Source organism: Centropristis striata, chromosome 17 (genome assembly GCF_030273125.1).
Source record: "Centropristis striata isolate RG_2023a ecotype Rhode Island chromosome 17, C.striata_1.0, whole genome shotgun sequence".
NCBI classification, from domain to species: domain Eukaryota; kingdom Metazoa; phylum Chordata; class Actinopteri; order Perciformes; family Serranidae; genus Centropristis; species Centropristis striata.
In genome coordinates, this window is record NC_081533.1 from 12,191,481 (window position 1) to 12,217,313 (window position 25,833).

At 34.7% G+C, this 25,833-nt stretch overlaps 1 protein-coding gene across 1 annotated transcript; it reads right to left on the reverse strand.

Moving 5' to 3' along the window:
- Nucleotides 1–24,327, reverse strand: LOC131989180 (alpha-tectorin-like). The gene is made up of 19 exons (XM_059354379.1): nt 24,192–24,327; nt 21,150–21,206; nt 17,635–17,753; nt 17,306–17,533; nt 16,977–17,048; nt 15,996–16,095; nt 15,759–15,888; nt 13,695–13,932; nt 10,441–10,585; nt 10,220–10,310; nt 10,065–10,127; nt 8,311–8,516; nt 6,590–6,712; nt 5,777–5,964; nt 5,390–5,544; nt 5,043–5,288; nt 4,793–4,955; nt 1,945–2,085; nt 1–642 (listed from the first exon to the last, which is right to left on the reverse strand). The coding sequence occupies exons 1-18, from the start codon at nt 24,325–24,327 to the stop codon at nt 1,972–1,974; spliced, it is 2,574 nt and encodes an 857-aa protein (XP_059210362.1). The 3' UTR covers nt 1–642; nt 1,945–1,971.
- Between the last annotated feature and the right edge of the window lie 1,506 nt (nt 24,328–25,833).

Below are 25,833 nucleotides of genomic sequence, written 5' to 3' on the forward strand. Positions count from 1 at the left end.
ATGTACCTTTAGTTCTACCAGGCATTAAAATGAACAAGAAATTGAAGAAAAAGGGTGGTCTGATATTTTTTCCATGACTGTATAATTTAGTTAACAGCCCAAAAAATGTGTTTACATGTGCAGTACCACTTTTATTTATTATTTGTAAATAAAACCCTCTGAACCATTCTTTCTACTTATTTTTTTCATATGCTAATGATTGTGTTCCATTTAAAAAAAAAATCTAATAAAGTTGCATTAATCAGTGGATTAAATCAGCAGAAATAAAGTAATATATACCTCGTCTCTGTTGGGTCAATTGAAGATCAGCGTGATGACAATAACATCTTCTTTCACAGCAATGATAACTTCAAACACTTTTTTCCAGAAACACATATTAGAGGTTTAGAAATCTCCTTCCACTGGATCTCAAAACCTTCTTCCTACAAAGCTTATTTAAACTTCCGGTCACCAAAATATAAAGAAAACCCTCAAAACCCTTCTTTGATTATTTGTCTTCATTACACAAATCACTTCTAATATTATGATCTCCTCATTAATAATTTGCAGGAATCATTGGATTGAATCACCCACCAAAGACTCTGCAGATACCTTCAAACACTCTTTCCAAACCACTGACTCATTCCAAGCTGAAAGAATCACCTGAGAAAACAACCAGACAAAACATCATCATTAGTTATTATTTATCCTTTAACCCTCTGAACCCCAACAAGCCGTTTCAGGGCGTTTTTTTGTTTTGTTTGTTTTTTTATTGCTTTTTTGACATTCTACTCACTGTGGCCCCGAATTTCACTGCAATATATTAAATATATATAAAATCTATAAGTCCACCCCCCCCCTGGAATCAGCACAATCATGGCTAGAAGTGGGAACAACTCAAACATGTAATTTGTGCTGAATAACACAATATAATGACATAAATCATAAAAAAGAATAAATGTAAGTTTAATTTCTCTGATAAATTATTTTTTTTAAATGGACTTCATATATAAACACTTTTCCAAGTGACCACAAGTCATGAATGATGAAAAAAAAAACAATAAAGACAAAATTTCCAAAAAAGACACAAAATTTCCAAAAAAGACGTAAAATTACAAAAAAACACAAAATTACTGAAAAAAGTAAAATGAAAAAAAAAAGAAACAAAACTATTTACTCACTTACTAACTCAAGCATGTAATTTGTGCAGAATAACACTGTTATAATGACATAAATCATAAAAAAGGAAAAATACAAGTTTCATTTCTCTGATAAATTAGTTTTTAAAAATTGGAATAAGATAGAATTCATATAAACAACACTTGTGCCCACAAGTGTCATGAATATTGGAAAATAAAATTGTGTCTCCACATGCTATACATATTAAACTATTTACATTTTACAGCCTTTCCTGTCCTCTCCTCTCAGCTCTGTGTAAACAGATTTTCAGTGAATATTTTTCACGTGACCGTTCGTCTCAGCAGAATCAATCATGTCTTCACAGTGTCTATGAGGAGCAGAATTTAATGTTTTTAACAGGATCTAGTTATTACAAACTGACTGAAATCACAATTTTAAGCCTAAATTTGGTTACTTTTTCTCAAAGAAACTTTCACTTTTAATGTTTTTAACAGGATCTAGTCATTACAAACACATGTAGAATAAAGTGATTTTTGACAGAAATATCACAAGCTTAAGCTTCATTTTGACTGTTTTTACAGTTCCTTTTGATGATAAACGGTGTATCTTTGGTGAGCTTAAAGGTTAAATAGAGAGAAGGTTAAAAGTTTTAAAAAAAAATATCTAACAGTCTGATTGTAATTAACTTTAAACACATCTATGCTCCAGCGCCATCCAAAGGACAAACTTAACTAAAATGTTTTCTGGATTTATCTTCAGATTCCCAGCTTTCTGTCCCCCCAAAAAACAAATCATATAAAAAAAACTAATAACACCCATACATACCATATCATCTGTCAAAAGGGCAGCTGTCTAATTATCATCATTCCAGATCATGTTCATGAGGGCTGGGCTGTCAGATTCACGTGGTTTCTGTGCTTTACTTTGCCAGGCAGATCTCCGCTTCCTCTTAACACCACCGCAAGTCTGTGAGACGGAGAGGATGGTTAGACTTCATATTTAATGTCACTCATAATGTCCCTTTAGTTATATACAATATTTAATAGCATTATATTAAGATGCATATTTGTTTATTTCAAGTATGGCTGCACGATTATGGCCAAAATGATAGTCACGATTATTTTGATCAATATTGTAATCACGATTATTAAACAAGATTATTCATCATGTTAGGGAAAACATCTGTATTTTTATTGCACTACTTTTAAACAAACAATAGGAACAGTTTTTAGTGTCCGGTGCTTGTTGTAAACAAACAGAGATCGCTAAGTGAACACTTCCTGCAGCAGCAGCACATACACTGTACTGCTACAGAGCTAACTGTTAGCCTGTTAGCAATTTGCAAATTTGCAGACTGGACGCTAAGGGGTTAACATCCCCTCCGGCTCTGCAGCTGGGAGAGACTGCTGCAGGACGACTGTGCCGCTTCGACTCGTTTCTCGTTACTCTTCTTAGCTGTTAAGAAGAGTAAGAAGCAGTTTCCAATAACACCAGAAAAAATCACTGGATTTGTCGCCAGTCGCTTTTTTGAAAAACAGTCGCTAAGGGGGTCTGAAAAGTCGCTAAATATAGCTACAAAGTTGCTAAGTTGTCAACACTGCTTCGCCGGCTTTTACAAATGGTGCATGTGGTGTCGAGTATTACGTCAAATCCTGCTTAGCGTTCTATCCAATCAGCAACCAGGCTTTTTTCAGGGAAGAAATACAGCCCCGCCCCGTGATGGTTGGTGGACTACTGGTGTAGAAAGTGCTTGATTAGATATGCAGGACAGCCCACATTTTAAAATGGAAATATTGACAACGATCAGGTTAATTTTATCGTGGTGGCCAAAATCGTGATCACGAATAAAATTCGATTAATTGTGCAGCCCTAATTTCAAGACACACAAACTTTTCACCTGCAGAGGATCATGCGTGTGTTCCCGTCTGTGCATACGTGTGTTTCTCCAACTCGCTCTCCTCATTTAGTGCACATTTATAACTCGATTCACAGTTTTGGAAAGACATATTTTATTGATTAGTTTATATCGTCACTGACTTCTCACTGCTCTGTCCGGCTGTGGCTGCAAGTGATCAGAAAACTGCTTCAGTTACACAGTGAAGGCATTTACGACAACTGGCCAACTAAAATCAAACCTGACCTATGCTTTTGCAGGCCCCATTTGCAGCGCATCTGCATCCTGGTACCTCTTGCTTTTCATTTCAACAAACTGCTGGAACACATTTGTGTTTGTTTGCTGATTAAACACAAGTAGCAACCTCCGTGAGGCAAACCAGGAAGTGCCTTAAGCTCCATTCTACCGAAAACTCCAATAGGGGCCGATGACGGCTGCTGCAGAAGCATTTGGGTCCATCCATTTCAATACAAAATGAGAAAACTTCTCACTTGGTTTATCTCAGAAATTTTTTTAGGACAACACTATGGTCTCAATTGCTAGTAAAAAAATCTTCTTCAAGACAATTTGATGTTAATAGTGTAAATAATGGTTCAATTCAGAAGAAAATATAAGATAAAGAATCGTATGATTTGGGGCGTGGCCACCTTTGATTGACAGGTCACTAACAAGGCAAGCCGTCATCAGGAGAGAAGCAGAACAATGCATAACCACGGCAACATGTCAATAAAGTTTTGGGTTTTTTAAAAGGACTTTTACCGGTTTTGTCTTATAACTTGGTAGTTTATTTGGACGTTTTGTTCAGTAAAAATGTCTTGTTCAGCGTTTGGTTGGACTAACAGACACTCCAAGGAGTCACTGTTCATTTTTCTGAGGTAAGTAACAAACATTTTGTTTTTGTTTTCTGCTAGACAAAATGAACATCCCAGTTAATGCTCCACTTAATGCTAACATGAATTAGCAGCAGCTTCTCTCAGTCAGGTTGAGGTGTAGAGAGGCTGTAGTCAGTGATCAGATCCCTCTCGCTCCTCCACAGTCCAGATATGGTCTGCTCCCCGTATCGGAAACAAGATGGTGACGAGTGTAACACTGAACTCGATGCTTCCAACCAGCCACAAACCAACGGGTGACGTCACGGTGACTACATCCATTATTTATATACAGTCTGTGATTAAACAACTTGCCTGCAAACATTGGAATACAAAGCTCCATCATGCCTGAATTAATAACATCATCCAGAGGCACACAAAGCTAACTGAGTTCTACCAACTTCTCCAGGAACTGGATGGCTGCCAGTACAGCTCTGCTAGCGCTACTACAGTGGTACGAACCCTAAACAAACAGATTTTGCCGTGAATTAATTGCAAAAAAATGATCGAAAGTATGCAGAAAAAAACATAATATGATGCAGATTTAAAAGAAGTCTGAATTCATGCTTTGTCAGGTCTGTCTCCGCAAGACGACAAGCAAATACATTTTAAAATGTTCGTTTTTTTTTAACATAGTTCAGGACCCTCAGCGCACTTTTCTAGTTATTTCTGAGACGCTTTTTTAAAACGAGTTATTTAAGTTGAAAACTTGAAAATATTATACAAAACTAAGTTTTCTACACTTCTGCACAACCCAGTACATATATACATAAATTAGTGCATTAGTGATAATAATCATATAATATAAATAATTCTGTACTTATACATGACTTGTACTCATCATTTAGTATTTTTCTATTGTTTCATTACTTAAGTAAAGGAGTACTGTATTTCCTCCACTCCTGCTTACCGGAGCGCAGGACTGGCTCGATGTGGCGCACAGCTTCGTTTCGCAGTGCAGGTAGACATCGGGACTTCCCCCTATGAACTCGAACATGCCGAAAGAGAAAGAGTTGGACGTTCCCATACCATTTCCTATCACGTTCACCGTGTTGTCAGCAGGGTTTGGGCATCTGCTCAGAAACAGAAAATTGGACATGATGACAATAGCTGCAGCTAATTCCTACAGCCACCGGAAAAGTCACAGCGTTTCTTCTCACCCGTTTACGATAATGTCGTATTTCGGACTGCTATCGTGTGCTGGCAGGTTGGTTGCCCAGCAGGAGTCAGTGACCAATGCAACTAATTTGCCGCCCAGCTCCTTCGCCTTCAACTCTACCCAGATCCTCTGGTTCAGCCGGATCTTTGTATTCATTTTGACTGCGTTCAGGTGGCCAGGGTCGGTGTAGGCGTTCATTATCAGAGTGTAATTCCAAAATCCAGAAACAATCTTCTGCTCTATAGAGCTGGAGAGCATGCACACACAAACACATCAGCAACAACAACAACAACAACAACAACAACAACAAGCTGCACATTAGCAAAGCTCAGCCAGCCTCTAACTCACCCGTCTTTGATCTTGAAGGACATAGTCCTTACTTCTGGCGTTTTGTAGGAGCAGGAGAAGTCAAGAACGAATTGGGTTTCATGAGTGATGAGGCTCGTGGCGGAGACGTTCTTTTCCATGATGCTGTTTTCGAAGCTGGTGTAGTTTTTGTTCGTCTAGATTGTGACACAAACACAGACATGTATTCAGAAAACCTAATGAGTTCATTTAATCTTATTTTCTTAAGATCTCCATCTGGAGCTCGTAGTGAAGAACCTCGACACGCCACAAGCAGAGATCTTAAGCACTTTGACTCAGAAGAACGTACTTGAGGGCAGGAACAAATTTACTAAGTGGTCCTATTGTTTGGAACACTTGTTTGTAAAAGAACCAGAGGAGAGCACCCACCATGACCTTGGCTCCGCAGGTGTTAGTGGAGTCGAAGCTGAAAGTGATCATGTGGCTCTCGCTGTCGTAGTCACCTGTGCAGTTCTTGTCATTGAGGGTCAGGTGGGAGTGATGGATGCCATGGTCCTTCAGCAGACATCCCACCAGAGAAACAGTTGCAGAGTTCGCCTTGCAGATTGTCGGCCCGCCTGAACACCCAACAGAACAAACAAATAAAAATACCAACGCTTGAATATGGATTTACTGTATTTGTGGTTTAGATACTCAACATGTAAGAGTCAGTTTGCTCTGATAATGTCATAGCTCTCCACCGAAACCTATAATCGAAGAGAGCGATGCGTCTTCCAGATGTTTGCATAATTAACAATCAATCATGGCCAGGAGACCCTGCGCAAACTTCAGGTAGCATACAATGACTGTCTGAGGATACTACTGAAAAAGCCCAGGAGTAGCAGTGCTAGTAAGCTCTTTTGTGACTCAGGGCTAAGCACTTTACAGGCTCTCTTGAGGAACCTGATGTTTAAATTTATGTCTCGACTTGATGAGTCACAAAACTGTATTATAATGATGCTCACAAGCACCAAGGTGCAGCTCGGTCAGATATCAATCATATCTGTGGAAACATTGGTATGGATGCCTTTTAAAACTCTCATGAATAAGAATATGTCTGTATGTGTTTATGTATCTCTTGTTTTTTTCCTTTTTATGTTGTATGTCTTGCTATTGGGTCTAGAGCCTGTAATAAAGTCGATATAATCAATCAAATCAATTTGCATCTTTAAGCTTCAGGTTGTTGCCTTTGTTGCACTGTACCGAAAGTCTTTGGCTTGTACTTGGAGGCAAAAATGGCCCGACAGTGGCAGTGGTATGGGTACGGGACGCAGAACTCATGATCGCTGCAGTAGTTGTCCGGACAGGAGCCTTCAGGGGCAGCAGCTGGAGACAAGACACATTAGAGGATACATGACATGAACATAAAAAGGAGCTTTGTGATGGACAGAAGAAAGTCCTCCACTGGTCTGGAACAATAGAACATTTTCAATTCACGAGTATTTGTACTTGCTTTTCTATCCACCTTATTCTCTGGGGAGCTACCGTAGAAATGATTATTGAGAGGCTAAGTACTGTCCTTCAGGTGGACCATCATGGAAATTTACTTGGGAAAAAAGCAGACTGGTCTCCCATCAACAACGACCCCATAGCTCGTTTGTACAAGCAGTAAAAAATGACCCATATTTATGTTTTGGATGGTCCTCTCCCGCCCTCTAGGACTTTCCCCTAGGAAAGCCATGTTTTTACCTTTTTTTTTTACCATACAAAATCAATTTCTGTCGAACAAAATGCTCTATAAATCAGGGTATGAATGATATTTACACAAACCCCTCTGTAAAAACCTTCAGAATATAGTTAGGAATAAAACTGTTAAGTTTGGTGAATGTAAGTGGAGCTGAAGTTGAGATTTATGGGAAAAAACTAATTTTGAGAGAACAGCCTTTAAAGATTTCCTACATTTTTAATGGCAATTACTATTTTAAAACAAAATATTGAATCTAATTCGCAGCAACAACAATATAGAACATGTAAAACACATAATATTGTGCAGGAGAGTGGGAGCTTTCTAATGATGATGTGATGACGAGGTTTAGACTATGTTCACGGTACTACATGCTACAATAGAACGCTAACTTTTAGTGAATTTAGGTGAAAGCAAAACACAAAATATAATAAAATAAACACCTAAATGTTTGTTTAGGATGTTTTCTTTCCACTATTCTGAGGGGAAGACCTGTTTTTTTTTACTTTATGAGCTGCAGCATTAAACATGAAAGACAGTGCAAGATGTATTTAACCTAGGGTTGTCAAAAGTATCGATACTCAAAAAAGTATCGATACTAAAACATTGTATCCGGATACGATACTCATTTTCAAAAGTATCGAGTATCTGAAGCTTGTTATCATGTTTGCAGTTTCTTTTTGCACAACTGTTTTTTATTATAAATATTTAACCTGTGGTTCTGTTAAAAAAATAATTAAGTTATTATTATTATTATTATTTTTATTAATTTAAACAAAACACAACATAAGGCACCAATGGGCAAACACAGTAAAAAAAGAAAAAAAAAAGAAATAAAAAGAACAACAACAACAAAATGACAAAACCAACCTAAATAAATAAATAAAACAAGAATAATAAATAAGAACTTTAACACATTAAATAACATTAAAACTAAAACTAGACACAAACAAACATCAAACATAATTACCACATAAAACATACAGTATATCAGTTAACTTAATAACCTAAGAGAAAATATTCTGTCCTGTTAATTTTTACATGTTGCATTTTTCTTGTTAATAAAAATATTTCTGTTAAATTTTTGGGGTCTTTGTTTTTATCCTTGTGGTTTCGAAAATGGTATCGAGTATCGAATATTTTCTTGAGTATCGGTATCGAGTTGAAAATTTTAGCATCGTGACAAACCTAATTTAACCCAAAGTAACTCTCTGTGCGTCAATAATAAAAGGGATCTTACGGCAGTGGGTCGGTGACCTCCAGTTCTGCAGATTGACACTGGGAGCCAGCAGGCTGCAGGACTTGGCGTAAGCCTCAAAATGCTGGCAGCTGAAACCGTCCTTCGACGGGTAGACACACGTAGTGTTTATGCAGGCTTCGATGTAGCTCGATGGATTAATGTGCTCGTGGCAAGCAGAGAAGGGTGCCTGATTCATGAGCTGACAGCTGATCCGGCCGTGCAGAGAGGAAGATCAAGAGTAAATGACTTGTTTTCTGAAGAGCATTATGAGTGTTTAGATTCCAGAATTATTCCTGCAGTCATATAACGGTAAACAGTTAATGATGTAGGCAGTGGCGGTTCTAGACCAGTTTTACTGTGGGGGCCAAGCAGGGGCCAGTAGGGGCACTTTAAAAAATGGCAAAGATGATATTTAAGCATTCAAACCCTTAAAAAAATCGAATTTAAATATATTTGGAAGATACAAATACACTGATTAAAACAATGACACTTGCCAACAATAACAACTATTTTTGTATGACAATGACATTTCTAATTTTTGTGCACAATTACTTTCTTTTATTTTGAAAGATTTTATTGCACAATTAAACTATTATACAATATACACATTCTGGGTTAATTTTGTGTATGATGAGATATTGTTTGAACAGAAAATAGGTAAGAATTGTTCATCCCATAAAAATTGATCATTTTATTATTAATTTGACACAGGGGCCACAGCAGGGGCCAAGGGCTTCTTCACAGGGGCAGTGGCCCCTGTAGGCCCCTGTGTAGAACCGCCACTGGATGTAGAACTGGGCACATAATCAAATACATTTATATTACGATTTTTATATAATAAACATATAACAGTAATGGTCCGTGTAGGTGACGGGCAAAAGATTTTCAGTTTGGAATAAGAAAACCAAAATTGGAAAACGAGGTTAAGGAAAGAGAAAAAAAAGGACAATTTTTTTTGCTTTTATAATAGAAATGGGAAAAGGAAAAAATGACTATTTGTTCCATTTTTAACTGCTCATAAATGGAAATGGGGAGTTAAAATATGTTTGTGGAAAGCTATTTCTTGATTTTGCATTGATCACATTTTTTTAACGGACATGATACGGATACAGGCGAAGAGAGCGATTGATCGTGTGGAATGACAACTGCGAAAAATATCCGCAAGAAACCCGAAATTCTAAATGGAAATTGGGAAAACTCGTTTTCCAATTTTGTTTTGTCTTTTACAAGGCGGAAATCTGTTGGCCGTCACGTACACGGAACGATAATGGTGCCGTTTTTTTAATTCCACAATAATTCTCCCACTTAACTAGTGACTCAAATATGCTGAATATAGGCCTACATTAACCGAACATTTTATATGTTCGGGAGTTTTCAGTAGGATGTGGCAGCGCACTACAACATACAGTATTTTTGTTGTTTAATCATTTTAAAGTAGGTTTTTGAAGTGCACTTATCATTGTTGATTGTATTTATTTTTATACAATTTATCTACATGCATGTATATTATATATATCCTCTCATATTAAATGCATTTATCTAATTTTATATGTTTTTCAGTTTAATTATAACAAGTTCAGTGAAATCCACTGTCACTCAAATGTTTTTAAAGTTCAATCTAATTTTATATAGATATTTCCAAAGTCCTTGAGTAATTCTATGAAATAATCATGATCTCAGTTTTGACATTAAAAAAATCAGTCGTGATTATGATTTGTGCCATTTGATCGGATGATAATGATGTCAGTTCTTACCGTGCAGTTGAGTGGGCACAGTTGATTGTACTGTCTACAGCGTCAGAGTACCCATCCAGACAGCTAGGGAGTGACAAACAGTAGAGCGTGGCACGTTAAACCGGAAACGTTTACAGCTTTACTTGCATCAGTCTGTCCATTAGGTGAAGTCTTACCCAGGCGACGAAATTCTCATTTCAGGCATTGTGGTGGTAATTGTGGAATCAACGAGGTTGCCACACAAGCCCACAGACAGTTGTTTTTTTACTGGTTGATGTCAAGAAACAATTAAAAGAGAAACCAGTTAACTTTCAACCTTATAAGCACAGCTGTCATAATGAATAGAAGAACAGAAGTCCTGCCCTGAAGAATACCCAGATAGGATTCAGTTACCTACCTAACAAATGGACGGTGTTGCCATCAAAGAAGATTTCAACGCCCTCTTTAGGTAACTTGGCAGTAACGCCGGTTGCATCCGCAGACAAGTAAACACCATGAACTTCAAGTGCCGTGGCGTTGAGACTTAGTACCTTTTGACCAACCTGCAAAAAACAACCGATTAGTAAATAATAACAATAATACATTTCATTCATGGGCACCTTTCACGTCACTCAAGGTCACCTTACAAACACAGCAAAAAACATTAGATAAAAACTAGGGCCTGGACTTTTACGCGTTAATTAAGATTAATTGATTACACAAAAATGAACGCGTTAAAAAAATTGTGAAGTTATTTTTTCACCGCGGAACGTTTCTCACTGGATGAGTTTCAGGCGGACCGATTATACTAGAGCACCAACTAGCATTGATGAGTTCAGACAACAACAAACCACAGTGAACATGAAGGAAGAAGCTGATGAGACGCTTTGGTTGGCCCCGTGGATGATGGGACATTTAGTTACTAAAAACCAACGGATGGAAGCGTCGATAAGAGCATGGTTGTGTTGCTATGCAACAAGGAATTCACATATCACCGGAGCACATCCAGCCTCAAGTATCACCTCAATGCTAAACATATAGCAGCTAGCGGCTAGTGTGGTAGCTAGCGTGGACTATGTTTTACTTAAAGAACCAAAGTATTCTAGTTTACAGAAGGTCTACCTACCTATAGGCTACCTGAATTTATGAAATGAACTATATTTCTAAATATGCTATTGCTACACTTAATGGCAAAAATTGCACTGATCTGTTGGACTTGAACAAAAATAAACAATATTTTTGTTGCTTAAGCTTATGTATTCAGTCATTATTCAATGGTATACTAAAAATCCATGTGAAAAAAATTACTTCTCACTGTTCTCAGATCAAATATTTATATGCGATTAAAATGCGATTAATTTAGATTAATTAATTACAAAGCCTCTAATTAATTAGATTAATTGTTTTAATCAAGTCCGGGCCCTAATAAAAACAAGAACACAATCAGCTACATGAAAACAAACAACTACATAAAAACAACAAACAGAGCAGAAATGAGGATGGCAAGGTCAAACAGAAAAGGCTAATCTAAATAATCTAAACAAGTGAGTTTTGAGCTGTGATTTGAAGGTGGAGAGAGAGGGAATGTCACGGATGGTTTGTGGGAGAGAGTTCCAGAGCGCGGCTAAAAGCTCTGGACCCCATTGAAGAGAGGCGGGCAGGAGGAGTAGTGAGGAGCATGGAGGAGGAGGATCGGAGGGTCCTGGAGGGTGTGTAGGCGTGAAGGAGATCAGAAAGGTACGGAGGTACGAGGTGATGAAGAGCCTTGAAAGTGAGAAGAAGTATCTTGTAATCGGTGCGGTATTTAACCCTTTGATGCACAACATGGGTCTAAAGTGACCGGAATGAGTTTTTATTTTCTATATCTTTGCAATAAATTATTTTCATCATTCAGTAGTCCAGGTTTTCCTCAATTATTTTGTTTCTGATCATCATACATCCTAAATTTATGTTTTCCTTTATTCAATTTTGAATAAAAATCCTTTTTGTATCACTACAGTTCTAATACAGAACATGGGTCTAAAATGGGTCTGAGTGTTTCAATTACACATCTTTGAAATAAATATATTTTATCATTTATTATTCCATGTATTTAGTAAATATCTTGGAAGTTTTTTTTCCGCACAAATCATCCTCTTATCTTTTCCTTTCCTACTTTTTGAACAAGCACAGCTTTTGTACTTCTACTTCAAGTTTACACACATGGGTTAAAAATGACCGGCATGCATTTATAATAGAATTTGGCGGGGAAAATGTCTTTGTTTGGGAGTAGGAACATATTCACAGCTCAGCACAGCTCCCTTTACACATCTGGAACATGTAAGTCTTGTTTTTTTTTTTTTTTCAATTGTTCTAACCTTACCCTAACAAAATATTTGATAAGTGTGAAAGATAGCTGTACAAGTAATTAGTTAGATAGCTGTTGATACAGTTGAAGATGTGGAAATGAATGCAGGTCATTTTTGACCCATGTTGTGCATTAGAAGGGGTGTCAATATGTTGTGCATCAAAGGGTTAACAGGTAGCCAGTGCAGTTGTTGGAGGAGAGGAGTGATGTGATTTATGGAGGAGGTTCTGGTGATGATCCGGGCAGCTGAATTCAGGACCAGTTGGAGTTTATGCAGAAGCTTGAGAGGTAGACCAGAAAGGAGGGAAATGCAGAAATCTATATGGGAGGTAACCAGGGCGTTGACAAGGATGGCGGTACTGAGGCGGAGACGCTTGATGTTACGCAGGTGGAAATATGCTGATCGAGTGATATCGTTGATATGAGATTCAAATAAAAGACTGCTGTCGAGGATGACACCCAGGCTCTTTACTCGGGGGGAGGGAGGGACTATGGAGTTGTCAATTGTAATTAAGAGGTGGTCAGACTTGGCCAGAGTAGAAGACTTTCATATATGCTCTGCATGTGTGCCTATTTCCACATTTGTGATATTTATTGATAATCTTTTTACATGCACCTTAGCTGATATTTGTTCATCATGTTTTATATTAAATATATAATATAAATTGAGTCAAAAGTACAATCTCTGCTACTGAGATGTAGTCAAATAGAAGTAGCAGAAAATGTAAATGATGTCACTGAGTCCCACATCAGGCGGCTTTTGGCTAACATTCTATCAAAATTTCAGATTAACTGTTAATATAAATTATCTTTTTCTGTTTCCAATTGATTTAGTGGTGTTAAACTAAAGTCTAACGTATTATCTTTCAATCCGTATATCGTTTTAACCGTGTACGTTAGCCTCGGGTTTACCAGAGTCAGCAAGAGGACGCTAACGCCGGTGAATTAGCCGTGCGCTAATGGACACTTCTCGCTGTAAAACGATGGCCGCTGCTGATATTTTCTCAGGGGAAATTGGATTTTTCTGGGTAAACCAAATAAATATCATCGTTATCAACCATCGTTACCAACACGACTGGACCATTCTTCTGTCCTTCAAAATAAATTACAGTCCAGTGAAAATACAGACACACTTTTTAAGATCGTCGCAAAGTGTTGGCTTATGGTCTTTTCTGCTTTCATTGTAATTAGACATGTAAATCTCTGTACGTAAATGAAATTTCACACATAGGTTGTTAAATATGTATAAATCAATTCTACCTACACTGGTGGTGGCGATCTTATTCGAAAGCCACCACCACTGTATGGCAGATGTAGCAACTTACCCGAACTCTTCCAGCTTGTTCCAGGTAAAAGATTTCATTTGACGGAACCTGCGTAAACATTAAATGGTCCAAAAATGGCACGTCTCTGCGGCGTCGCTCCCGGAAAACCGCCGCCATCGCAAAATAAATCGAATTCAGCAGACGGTATCCACACCGATCAGTGACAGTGTGGACTCTGCTGAAAAAATCTATGACATTGGGTCCAGTCACAGTGCATAGGGCAGAGGGTAAGTGACACCTGAGGGAGATGGAAAGAGACGTTATGATTATTATTTTTATTATAGGTAGGTATTTATATTTTATTATTATTACTTCCAGTTCATATAAGTCTGAGGAAAATTAATACCCACTTGAAATGTAAAGGGTGTTAGAAATAATCTGTTATTCTGTCTCTGTTGTCTGTCTCTGTGTGACGAACGTCATGATCTATGCATGCGTAATTCACTATATGTGTGCATGCAGGATGCTTTGATACAATGATCATGTGCTAATATTGTTTTAAAACTATGATTACTCTAGATACATCAAAACGAAATACATTTATTCCATCTGCTTAAACTTAGTAAGATTCTATCATCACAAAAAGATATATTTTATGTTTTATATTTTATGTGGACATTGCAAAATCTGTGTCTCCAATCATATCTCTGCAAGTCATAACAAGGCAGAAGGTTGTGTTGAATGTTTTGGTAACAGGTCAGGTCATGGACATGGTGTGCTGAGCAGAAAGATAACTGTCTTCTCTGCTTGGTGACATGACGTGTCCACAATATAACAACAAATCAACGGTTCCAGAGGGACGCACCTTCTGGAAGAGATCAACCTACCTACATTCTTAGTAAAACCTCTGTTAGGATATAAAAACTGGGTTCAGGGAAAGTAGACTGGTCCAACCTCCATGAACTGACCAGCCTAATGTCATGTCAGGGATGCGTAGATTGAACCCAGAGACTCTGTAACTGCACATTTCTTGGCGTATTGTAATAAAATGTTAAACTGAGAACTCAGACGTCTCCTGCTCATCATTCCCCATCAAACGATTGGCGCAGAGAAATAGGCGAGGACTTTGTGTTGGAGTCAGATCATTTAATTTTAAAGGTTTCCTCAATGCATTTCTCAACAAGGGCTACCCAAAACGAACTCAGAACTTGCAACGTAAAAACTTTTTCAGGCATCTAATCACCAACCTGTTTAAAATCCTAATTAAGTTTGTTGAGCCATTATCAACCCATAAAACACAGATTTTTATACATTTAGTAAGAATTGTCAATATTCTCATATATACTCAAAAAAACATGTTGAAGTGTGCAGTACCCTTTAAATTAGTGATGTCTCGGTCGCGAACGAGCCGGTTGAAAGAGCCGGCTCTTTTAAGTGAACGATGGAAGCCGGCTCACGTCCGTCTTTTTTTTTACTTTTCTCATTAGAAAAAGTACCTGTGGGTACTGAGACACCTAAAACTGTTGGGTGCTGCTGTTTGGCACCTTGTATTATATGTCTTTTTTATTATGTTGTTTATTATTTTTACTCTATACCAAAAATATTTTGGGTTTTTTTTTGTCCAGATGTCAGTAGTTGGCATTAACAAAACACATTTACTTGATTGCTGCTTTTAATTTATATTTTTTCAGTACTTTACTTGTTTTGTTAGGTGTGTGTGTTTGAATAAAAAAAATTAAAATGTTGATAGCTGTCCTTTTTAAATTTCTATGCTGAGGTTTTTATAGGTATTTTCTGTCTGCTTTGTGTAGCAGAGTACTTCTTCAAGCGAGTTTCATTTAATTTCTGTAAATACAATTGACTACAGCAATTTATTGAAATTTAATTGATATATGTGTTCAATTACAAATCACAAGTCAAAATAGCGCTAAATTTGGTTGAATTATAAAAGGTATAAATGGTCAAATGAAGAGCCATTTGGGAGCCGAAAGAGCCGGCTCTTCTTGGTGAGCTGAGCCAAATGATCCGGCTCACTAAAGGAGACCAAATTCCCATCATTACTTTAAATCAGTCAGTCAAACTTATATTCAAACATTCTTCCAAATATAAAGCAAACATATTTACATGTTGTTTCCGAGGCACTCCTCATATAGTTGACATGTACTTTCTGACGAGGTGGTTGTATTTGCGTTACATTTGACCTTGGTGCAGTTTTCCCGGTGGATTATTTCTGAATAAGTTGGAAGAACCTCCCCTGGGTGGTGACAGAAGGTTTGTTTAATGAGTTTAATTAATATTCTTCACCAAAATGTAAGAATGAGGAATAACATCCCTTCTTCACGAATCATTGGATTTACCTACCCAACGCTCTGCATCCAGATATGTCCCAAAAAAAGCCATCACTGATATTAGTAGGCAAGAATGGTTTCACAGCTGTATTTGCAACCCATGCTTCCATTTTCTAGGAAAGGAAGGATTAGACAAAAATTCAGGTTAATACTGCAATACTCAGTACCCTGTCAATTAAATCTTTAAGTGACTGTATTGAATGTAGTACTCCCACTTTCAACCTTGTGATTATGATTTTTGCTACAATCTATAACTCTAAGGAGCTGAAATAACAAACGATATGCCTGAAACCAGTTGCCATAATAATAGTCTAAATAGTCTAATAGTCTAAAATTCAGCTTCGATGTGTTAAAATCACAAAAGGGGTAAATGTTTATTGTATTATCTATAATTTAATTGCAACTCGTCTATTGTTGTGCAGTGACTAAAATTCACCTAGATATTATAATTTTTATTATTATATTTTAAATATAAAATAATAAAGAAATATGTTATCTTATATTTAAAATTACATTTTGATGTATAAAAATCCCAAATTTGGGAAATGTTCATTGCTGATATCTGTTACTTAATTACAACTAGTCAATTTTTGCCAATCGACTTCCATTCAAACTCAGTTATACATTTTTAAAATTCAAATTTGATGTGTAATAATAGCAAATTGGGGAAATGCTAGTTGATATCTGTAACTTAATTACAACTAGGTATCTTTAGCTGTAATATAACTGGTCAATTTCTACCAATGACTTCTATTCAAACTGAGTTACAGATATATCAAACACATTGTTGACTCATTGTTGATGTGTAAAAACCCAAACTAGTGGAAATGTTTATTAACCCTGGAAATCTGTAAGTTTATTACAGCTAGTCCATTTTTACCATTGACCTCTATTCAAACTGAGTTAACTTGCCATAAAGATGAGGAGACAATTTGCCATAATAATACTCTCAGGCTTATCTCTAAGACTAAACTTATGTCACACATATACTTACAGTTGTCGAGAGATAAGGAGGATAAAGTCTGACAGCTGCAAGTACACCAAATGGATATAATCCCAATTTCCACTGAAAGCAAAAACAGACAAGGAACAGAAAATATTAGGAATTTGCTTTCAGAATATATATAACACGAATATATATACACGATAATTCTACTCCTTAAAGAATTGTCACTAGCACTTATTGATGCACTAATAGCTCTTTTTGCTCTATACCTTCATTGTTTGCTTTTATTCTTCCTGTAAGTCGCTTTGGATAAAAGCGTCTGCTAAATGACTAAATAAATAAATAAATATATATATATATAACTGATAATGACTCACCATTATATCACCTTCATCCTCACCAAAACCCAGCGCAACAGAGCAATCTGATGATGATGTCATGATGCGTGGCAAAACTTCTGGTTCAAATTTCTCTTTGTCTTGCGTCACATTTGCCGCTATGAATTTTGTTATATTTCCATTCAGTAGCAAAAGACAATCTTGTGCAGTGTCATTTGCATTATTTTTGAAACAAAGTGCAATGGTTGAATCTTGTTTGAAGAACACCTGCATAAACAAAGACACACATTCATAACATTAATTAATTATTAATACATTTAAAAATGTATAAATATTCAGACTTTTCAACATGGTTTATTTCTACTCACATCTATCATTGAGAACGGGCGTCCAAAGAAGTGGATGGTACAGTTGCTGATGTCAACCGTATGGTTTCTTTCTTCACCAGCAATTGGTGTAGACTGGATGTCACCAAGATGAGCAGCAACTACAGCATGAATTTAAGGGTAAAATAAATATTATACAGTAATCTTTAATCGTGTTCATTCCCAATTCACACATTTGACTTTAAATGACATTTATAAACACAATGAATTCTCTGCGTGAAAGATTTAATCAATCGTTTAAATAAATATCAGGACCATAGAATATATTTTTCCTTCAGTATGAATTACTGCAGGAGTTGGCTTCAATCTAAGGGCATTAATTCATACAATTAACCCTTTGATGCACAGTATATGGACACCCCTTCTAATACACAACATGGGTCAAAAATTATATTTCTCACACTGTAAAAAAAAACCTGTTGTTTTTACGGTAAAAATCGGCAGCTGTGGTTGTCAGAACTTTACCGTAATAAATACGGTGCAACTTTTATTAAAATTACGGTAAAAAATCTTTTTTACCGTATAAATAAAAAGTTTTTCTATCAAAAGAAATGCTGTTTTGCCATATAACTGACAAGAAAATTCTTTATAAATGCTTCATAAATTAAAGATTTTACCATTAAATATTGCAGTATATTTGTGAGATATGTGTTTAGTACATTAAAGAGTGAGAAAAAGTATTTTTTTACAAAAGATAAATGCAAAAATTACAGTGATGGCTTGCATATATATTACAGTATAATTTGTTTAAAAAAACACGGTGCCAGTGTATTTTACAGTGGAGTAATGTTATTGTTTTGTTTTTTCTGTAAAAAATACTGTTTTGGCTGATAGAAACATTTACGGTGTTTCATTGTTACTGAAACGGAATTAACCCATTTATCATTTTACGGTCCTTTACTGTCATGGTTTAGCATTTTTTTCCACCGTAAAAACTACAGACATTTTTTTACAGTGCATGTTATTTCATGCTGGCTGTGTGTTTCTTTGCTCTATCTTTTTTAATCAATTTATTTTATGATTGAATAGTCCAAGTGTTATTTGAATATCTTTTTTTATTACAACAGATCATTCTATCCATTTTTCCCTTCATACTTTATGAAGAAAAATATTTTTTGTGTTATAACATCAAGTTTACACACATTTGATTTAAAATTAAATTACCTAATACTATAATAATAATAATAATAATAATAATAATAATAATAATAATTTGTACTGCACTTTTACTGAATACCTGGACTAATAAATGATAAAATACATTTATTTCAAAGATGTATAATAGAAACACTTAGCCATACATGAAATAACATTGAAAATGGATATGGGCCATTTTTGACCAATGTTGTGCATTAGGAGTGTAGTGATACAAAAAGGGTTTTTATTCAAAAAGTAAGAAATGAAAACAAAAAATTGGGATGTATAATGATCAAAAACAAGTTTATTGAGGAAAACCTGGAATACTGAATGGTGAAATTAATTTATTGCAAAGATATCGAAAAATAAAAACTCAGTCGGATCACTTTAGACCCATGTTGTGCATAAAAAGGGTTAAGTACTTATGGTGGTTAAAAGGTATTCATTTGTTATGATTTCATGGATGAGCACATGTTTTTAACTTGCTCTGGGAAAGTCCATTTAACATTTAATCAGTAGCAGTAATAGCAATTATCAACATTTACATTTTGACTACTTTGAATTCCAAACCTACATATTCATGATGTAATTTTCATTGTAGAGAGTCTAACACAACACAGTTCCCTCCAGTAAAAATGTTCATCCCTCGAAACAAAACAAAAAAATCTTAGCAGTGGAAATGTTCTTTTTCGATATCTGTAATTTAATAACAACTTGTCCATTTTGACAGTTGACTTGTACTCAAATTCAGTTAAACATATCTATAAATCAGTTTAGATTTGTAAAAATCCCAAGTAGTGGAAATGTTTCTTGTTGATATCTGTAACTTAATTACAACCAGTCAACTTTTACCATTGACATCTCTTGAAACTGAGTGTCAAAATATTGACATATTGATATTGTATATGAATATTGACTCTGTATCCAATGTAAATGTGACTAGTTATAATCCAATTCATATAATATTTATTAAATTTTTCTTATCTATATAATTTTATTTATCGACATAAATATTTTAGTTTCCACTTGGAAATGTCAATTGTTGATACCAACAATTAATTTTGTACAATATCTGCTGTCAAGTTTACCATTGACTTCTATTCAAGTGGAAATGTTATTATTGATATCTGTAACTTTGTCAAAACAAGTCAATCTAAGCCATCAACATCTAGTCAAAATTCAGTTACAGATATCTAACATTACATTTTGATGTGTAAAAACACTAAGTTGGGGAAATGTGTATTATAGATATCTTTAACTTAATAAGAACTACTCAACTTTTACCATTGACTTCTATTCAAACTGAGTTACACATATATGAAATTCATTTTTGATGTGTAAAAACCCAAACTAGTGGAAATGTGTATTATAGATACCTGTAACTTAAAAAGAACTAGTAAACTTTTACCATTGACATCCATTGAAACTGAGGGTCAGAATATAGACTATGTATCCAATGTAAATGTGAGTAGTTATAACTCAATTCATATCATATTTATTAAATTTTTCTTATCTAAATTGTTTTATTTATTGACATACATAATTTAGTTTCCACTTGTGGAAATGTCAATTGTTGATACCAACAATTAATTTAGTACAATATCCGCTAATTAAGTGAAATTAGTCAAGTTCACCATTGACTTCTATTCAAACTGAGTTACAGATGTGCAAAATTCAATGTTGATCTGTAAACATCCCAAGATGTGGAAATGTTAATTATTGATATCTGTAACTTTGTCAAAACAAGTTAATTTAAACCATCAACATCTAGTCAAAATTCAGTTACAGATATCTAAAATTACATTTTGATGTGTAAAATACTTAGTTGGGGAAAGGTTTGTTGTTGATATCTGTAACGCTATTACAACTAATCTAATTTTTTACCATTGACTTCTATTCAGACTGAGTTACATATTTATGAAATTCAGTTTTCATGTGTAAAAACCCAAACTAGTGGAAATGTGTATTATAGATATCTGTAACTTAATAAGAACTACTCAACTTTTACCATTGACTTCTATTCATACTGAGTTACATATATATGAAATTCATTTTTATGTGTAATAACCCAAACTAGTGGAAATTTGTATTATAGATATCTGTAACTTACTAAGAACTACTCAACTTTTACCACTGACTTCTATTCATACTGAGTTTTACATGTCAAAATATAATTTCTACTAGTGAAAACTAAATCACAACTAGTCAGTGCAACTGGTTAAATGTCAAATGACTTGTATTGCTATGTATTGCCCAATGAAAATCTGCCATCACTGTGGGGGCATCTCACTTTAAAACCCATGCAGTGACAGTGAAAACTTTTTTTTATTTATTTATTTTTATTTTAAAAGGCTGCTTACCTGCCAGCAGGAGGAGCAATGCACCTGGCTTCGCCATGATGGAGCCCCGGCAGTAAACTGTCGGAGAGTTGAGAGAGATAAAGTTTACATGGTGAGTCGCAAAATATGTAAATCCTAACTTTCTGTCTCCTCCACAGACGTCAAAGCTCTTGTTTATTAGCAGTCAAGCTGTCACTCAAATCCAGGCTGGTACAAACAGGTCTAACATCTTTCAGCAGGTTTTCAGCATGTCACTGAATACATATAATCAACTAATGTGCTTAACTATACTTTTGAGGTACCTCTAAAGCTACATAAAGTAGAAACACTCAAGTAAACTACTTCAACTCTACTACTTTTAGAGGCAAACGTTATATTTTTTACTAGTTTAGTTACTTTAAAAAATGTTAAATAATATCACATTTTTTTTTGTATATTAAGGAGTTAAAATAAGCCCTACCTTGGCTTCTTATATAAATGCATAAAAAAATATAATCCAATAATTGGAATATAAATTCCACTATTCCTCTGTGTTACGTGCCAGAGGACTGTTTGTGTGTGTGTTTCTGCCCCCCCTCCTTTCTGTGTCCTTCCCAGGTGCTAATTATCTGATTGGGATCCACCTGAAGAGCTGGTTTCCACCTGTGGAGCTGGCCAATCTCTTGTTGTGTCTCTGTCTTTGAGACTGGTGTTTCGTGTGCTTTGACATTTAACCCTTTATCGGGCAAAGAACTATATTTGGTAGTTAGAGTCAGGTAATATTTCGAGAAAAAAGTTGCAAATTTACTAGATTAAAGTGGCAAACCTACAAGAAAAAAAGTCGCAGATTTAAGAGATTTAAAGTGGCAAATCTGCGCGGAAAAAAAGTAGCAGATTTACGAGAAAAAAGTGGGAAAAAAGCAACTTTTTTCTCCCAGATTCACCACTTTAAATCTCATAAATCTACAAAAAATTTTCTCGTAGATTTGCCACTTTAATCTCGTAAACTTTTTTCTCAAAATATTATTTTCGTATGTTTTTTTTACACATTCTGGCAGTATGTAATATCCTCCAATATTCTCTACGGTTGAAAGTTGCAAGTATTTCAATCAGTGCCCTATTAAGGGTTAAAGTGGTGAATCTGGGAGAAAAAAGTTGCTTTTTTTCCATTAAATCTGCACCTTTTTTCGCACAGATTTGCCACTTTAAATCTCTTAAATCTGCGACTTTTTTTCTTGTAGATTTGCCACTTTAATCTAGTAAATTTGCAACTTTTTTCTTGAAATATTACCTGAACTTACCAAATATAGTTCTTTGCCTGATAAAGGGTTAAATTCGACTGGTTTAGTGCTATTTTGTGGTGGTGAGGTTAGGACTAGGTAAATTGGGGGTACCCTGTACATTTTGCAATCACGTAGATTATTTTCTGTTACTCCATTAGGTTTATTGGTTGTGCCACCCCTGTATTGTTTTGAAAAGCCTTTGTTGTAGAGAAGTTAGTTTGGCCTTTTGTTTGTTTGTTTTTCTTCACAGCTAGTTTAGATAGGCCTTCTTTTGTTATATTTGTTTCAACTTTCTTTTGGCACAATCACTTGTCCCATCCTCCCCCACCTTAGTGTGTCTTTCTTTTGTTGTTCGTAAAATAAATCATAATTGTTCACATCACTTTTGACTTTGTTTGATTTTCTGATTGTCATGTTATTGTCTGCTGGCTGGGTTTTGTCAGTGGACGTAACACTCTGCTAAAATAAGCATAATAAGTGTTAAATAACAAAAAAATCAAATACTTTATATGCTTTGTATTTTCCTCAACAACTTATTTTTGAGGGGGGGAAAGCAAAAACAAACTAAATAATATTATTATTATATAAAAATAGTAAACATTTTTCTTTGTCATAGTCAATTTGTAATTTTTAAAATTGTTATTCACAAACTTTAACAACTTGCAATAATTTATCCCTTAATACTCGCCTTGTAAACAAATAAATCCTAGAATAATAGGAGGTATAACTTTCTTTTTTCTAAAATAGATATATTTGTGTTTTGCTTTATATGAGTGGTATAATTCTCATTCATTCTTATCATATACACATTATATTATTATTTATTATATTTTTAAACATCATCTATACATACGTTTTTCATTAGTACTCTACCGGATTGTATGCACATATGCACGCATTTTGGCTTTGAATTGTATTTGAATCCTCCTTTAAATAAACAAATTGCACACATTTTTGCAGAAATCTCCATAATGTGAAAAGTTTTTTAAACCAAATCACAGCATGCATTTTTATATGGTGTTCCTCAAGGTCTTGGTGTGGTATTTTGGTAGGATTTTCGACCATTTTTTACAATTCTCGAGTGGTAAAAATTGGTTACATATTGTACTAAATCTGTGTAATAAATGAAATCGACACATAAATTGCTGCAACAACTTTTTAGATATTATGAGCATTGAAATAACCATTACATTCTTCCAATATAATGTTGTAAACCCTGATACACACTTAACTTCTAACATGTAAACCAAAAAAAAAAGTTACATTAAATTACAGATTTATATCCACAAAACTTGACACATAGTGCATAAAAATCTCCTCTTCCCCGCTAAAAAAAAGGGTAACGCTTTATAATAAGGTCCTTAATAACCATTAATTAACAAGTAATAAGGCATTGTTCTCGCTTTAGATCCGGTAGTTGCAAAAAGCATAGTTAACTTATAATAGATGAGCAATAAAGTATATTTTAATATCAATTAGCAAACAAAATAAGATTAATAAAGGCATGGCAAAGACATAATAGGTGGGTCATGGGTGTTTGTAATGCCATTATTAACACTTATATAAGCTTATAAACACACAATAATGTTAATAAGCATCTTGTAAGGACTTACAAGGGCCTTATTACTTGTTAATTAATGGTTATTACAAGGACCTTAATATAAAGCGTTACCAAAAAAAGACATAAACAATGAGGGGTAGAGAATCAGAAGTTAACCATCAGTGCAGTTTTTTTGTTTTCTTTAAGTTACTGCATGCAAAAAATGAATTTTCTTGCCTTACGGCGTGCAGCTTGTCTTACCGTCTGGACGATGCGTGGAGAAGCAGAAGAGGTGAAGTTTTGCAGTTAGAAGATCTGGGATGTTTCTGCTCTCCGGCAGATGTAGCTGCTGTGAGTCTCCCTCTGTATCTTTATATACTGTTCTTCCCCTCAACATTTCTTGAATACTTCTTTCTGCCCAAACTGGCTCTGTCACCTATTACATTACACTGTTTCACTATATTCTTCTTTAAAAAGGAATGCGGATACATTTTAGGATTATCTTACAACCTTCTAGAGGCCCATGAGAAAATGTTCTACATTTTTTTCACCACATCTCTGAAGGATTTTTATTTGTTTATTATGTTTTGGGGTTTTTTGCAGGTCATGTGTTTCATCACAAATGCACTTTATTGTGGAAAAACATCCACTAATATCCTAAATTCAGCAGAATTCCTTCTGATGCTTGGTGTGTAAATGCTGAACGTGAATGATTATGTTAATGGGTGGATTACCAAAGAAGCCTAACCAGCAACCTGTCGGGCTACTCTTGACCGTCACCTGCAAAATGTAATTGGTCAATGTCAAGACACACATTCCAACTACAAAGGATTACTAAAAATAAAAAAAAACACTAAAGAGAGGCATAAAATGTCCAAAAATTAAACAGAATGACCATAAACAGATAAACACGAGCAAAAAACACATAAAATTACATCAAGGAGGCATCAAATGTCCAAAAAAGACACAAAATGTAATAAAAATGACACCAGAGAGGAACAAAAAGGCCAAATAAATGATAACTTATTACAACATGACGTCAAATGTCTACAAAAAGACACAAAACAACCAGAAAGGCAATAAAAAACATACAGGTAAACAAATGACAAAAATAGACACAAAACAAAGTAAATGACACCGAACAATCAAACAAAAAAGACATAAAATGACACACAACAACTAAAGAGAGAGAAATAAAATAAAACAACTAAAAAACTATTAAAAAGGACATGTAAATGACTACAGAGTAATAAAAAAATAAAAAATAAAACTGGGCTTAAAAAAATGACACAAAATGGCATAATTTCTGAGTTAGTTTTGGTTATGATAATTTATTTAATTAATCACACTCTACAGTATATGTCATCACAAAGTTTGTGAAAAAATATATATTTAAATAAAATATGTCTTTAACTGTTTCTACTAGAGGAGTACTTTAGAAAAATAACCAAATATAAGCTTAAAATAGTGACAATTCATCAAAATCCCTTTTTTGTTTTTACTTGATTCATTTTACATTTGGCCAAAATGTATGCATTTGTTTTAAAATGTATTTATTTATTTTAAGTTTCAAAGAGTTCACCCCTTAAAAACACAATTATCAGCCCCCTCAATGAAGAAAAAAAAATGCATGAATAAATGTAGAAAGACAGTAATATTAATTAAATAAATGTGTTTGGAGAAACATATAAGACAAAATGCAAAGACAAAAAAAATAAATACATACAACAATTAGTAAATAAAAATAAAATAAAAAATGCAAATAAATAAAAACATTTTAAAAGGAATATAAATAAATGCAAAAACAATAAATAGGAACATTGATTAATTAATACAAAGATAAATACATTTTTGCTAAATAATTAAATGGCAAATTAATTAATTAATTAAGTAATTTATTGTT

Bases quoted from the DNA above. Each gene is read 5' to 3' on its own strand.
- LOC131989180 (XM_059354379.1), bottom strand. From the start codon at position 24,327: ATGTTGAGGGGAAGAACAGTATATAAAGATACAGAGGGAGACTCACAG. The intron at 21,207-24,191 runs GTAAGACAAGCT...ACTCTCCGACAG, and splicing joins CTCCACGCATCGTCCAGACG to TTTACTGCCGGGGCTCCATC. The intron at 5,289-5,389 runs GTGAGTTAGAGG...CATGCTCTCCAG, and splicing joins TCCTTCAAGATCAAAGACGG to CTCTATAGAGCAGAAGATTG.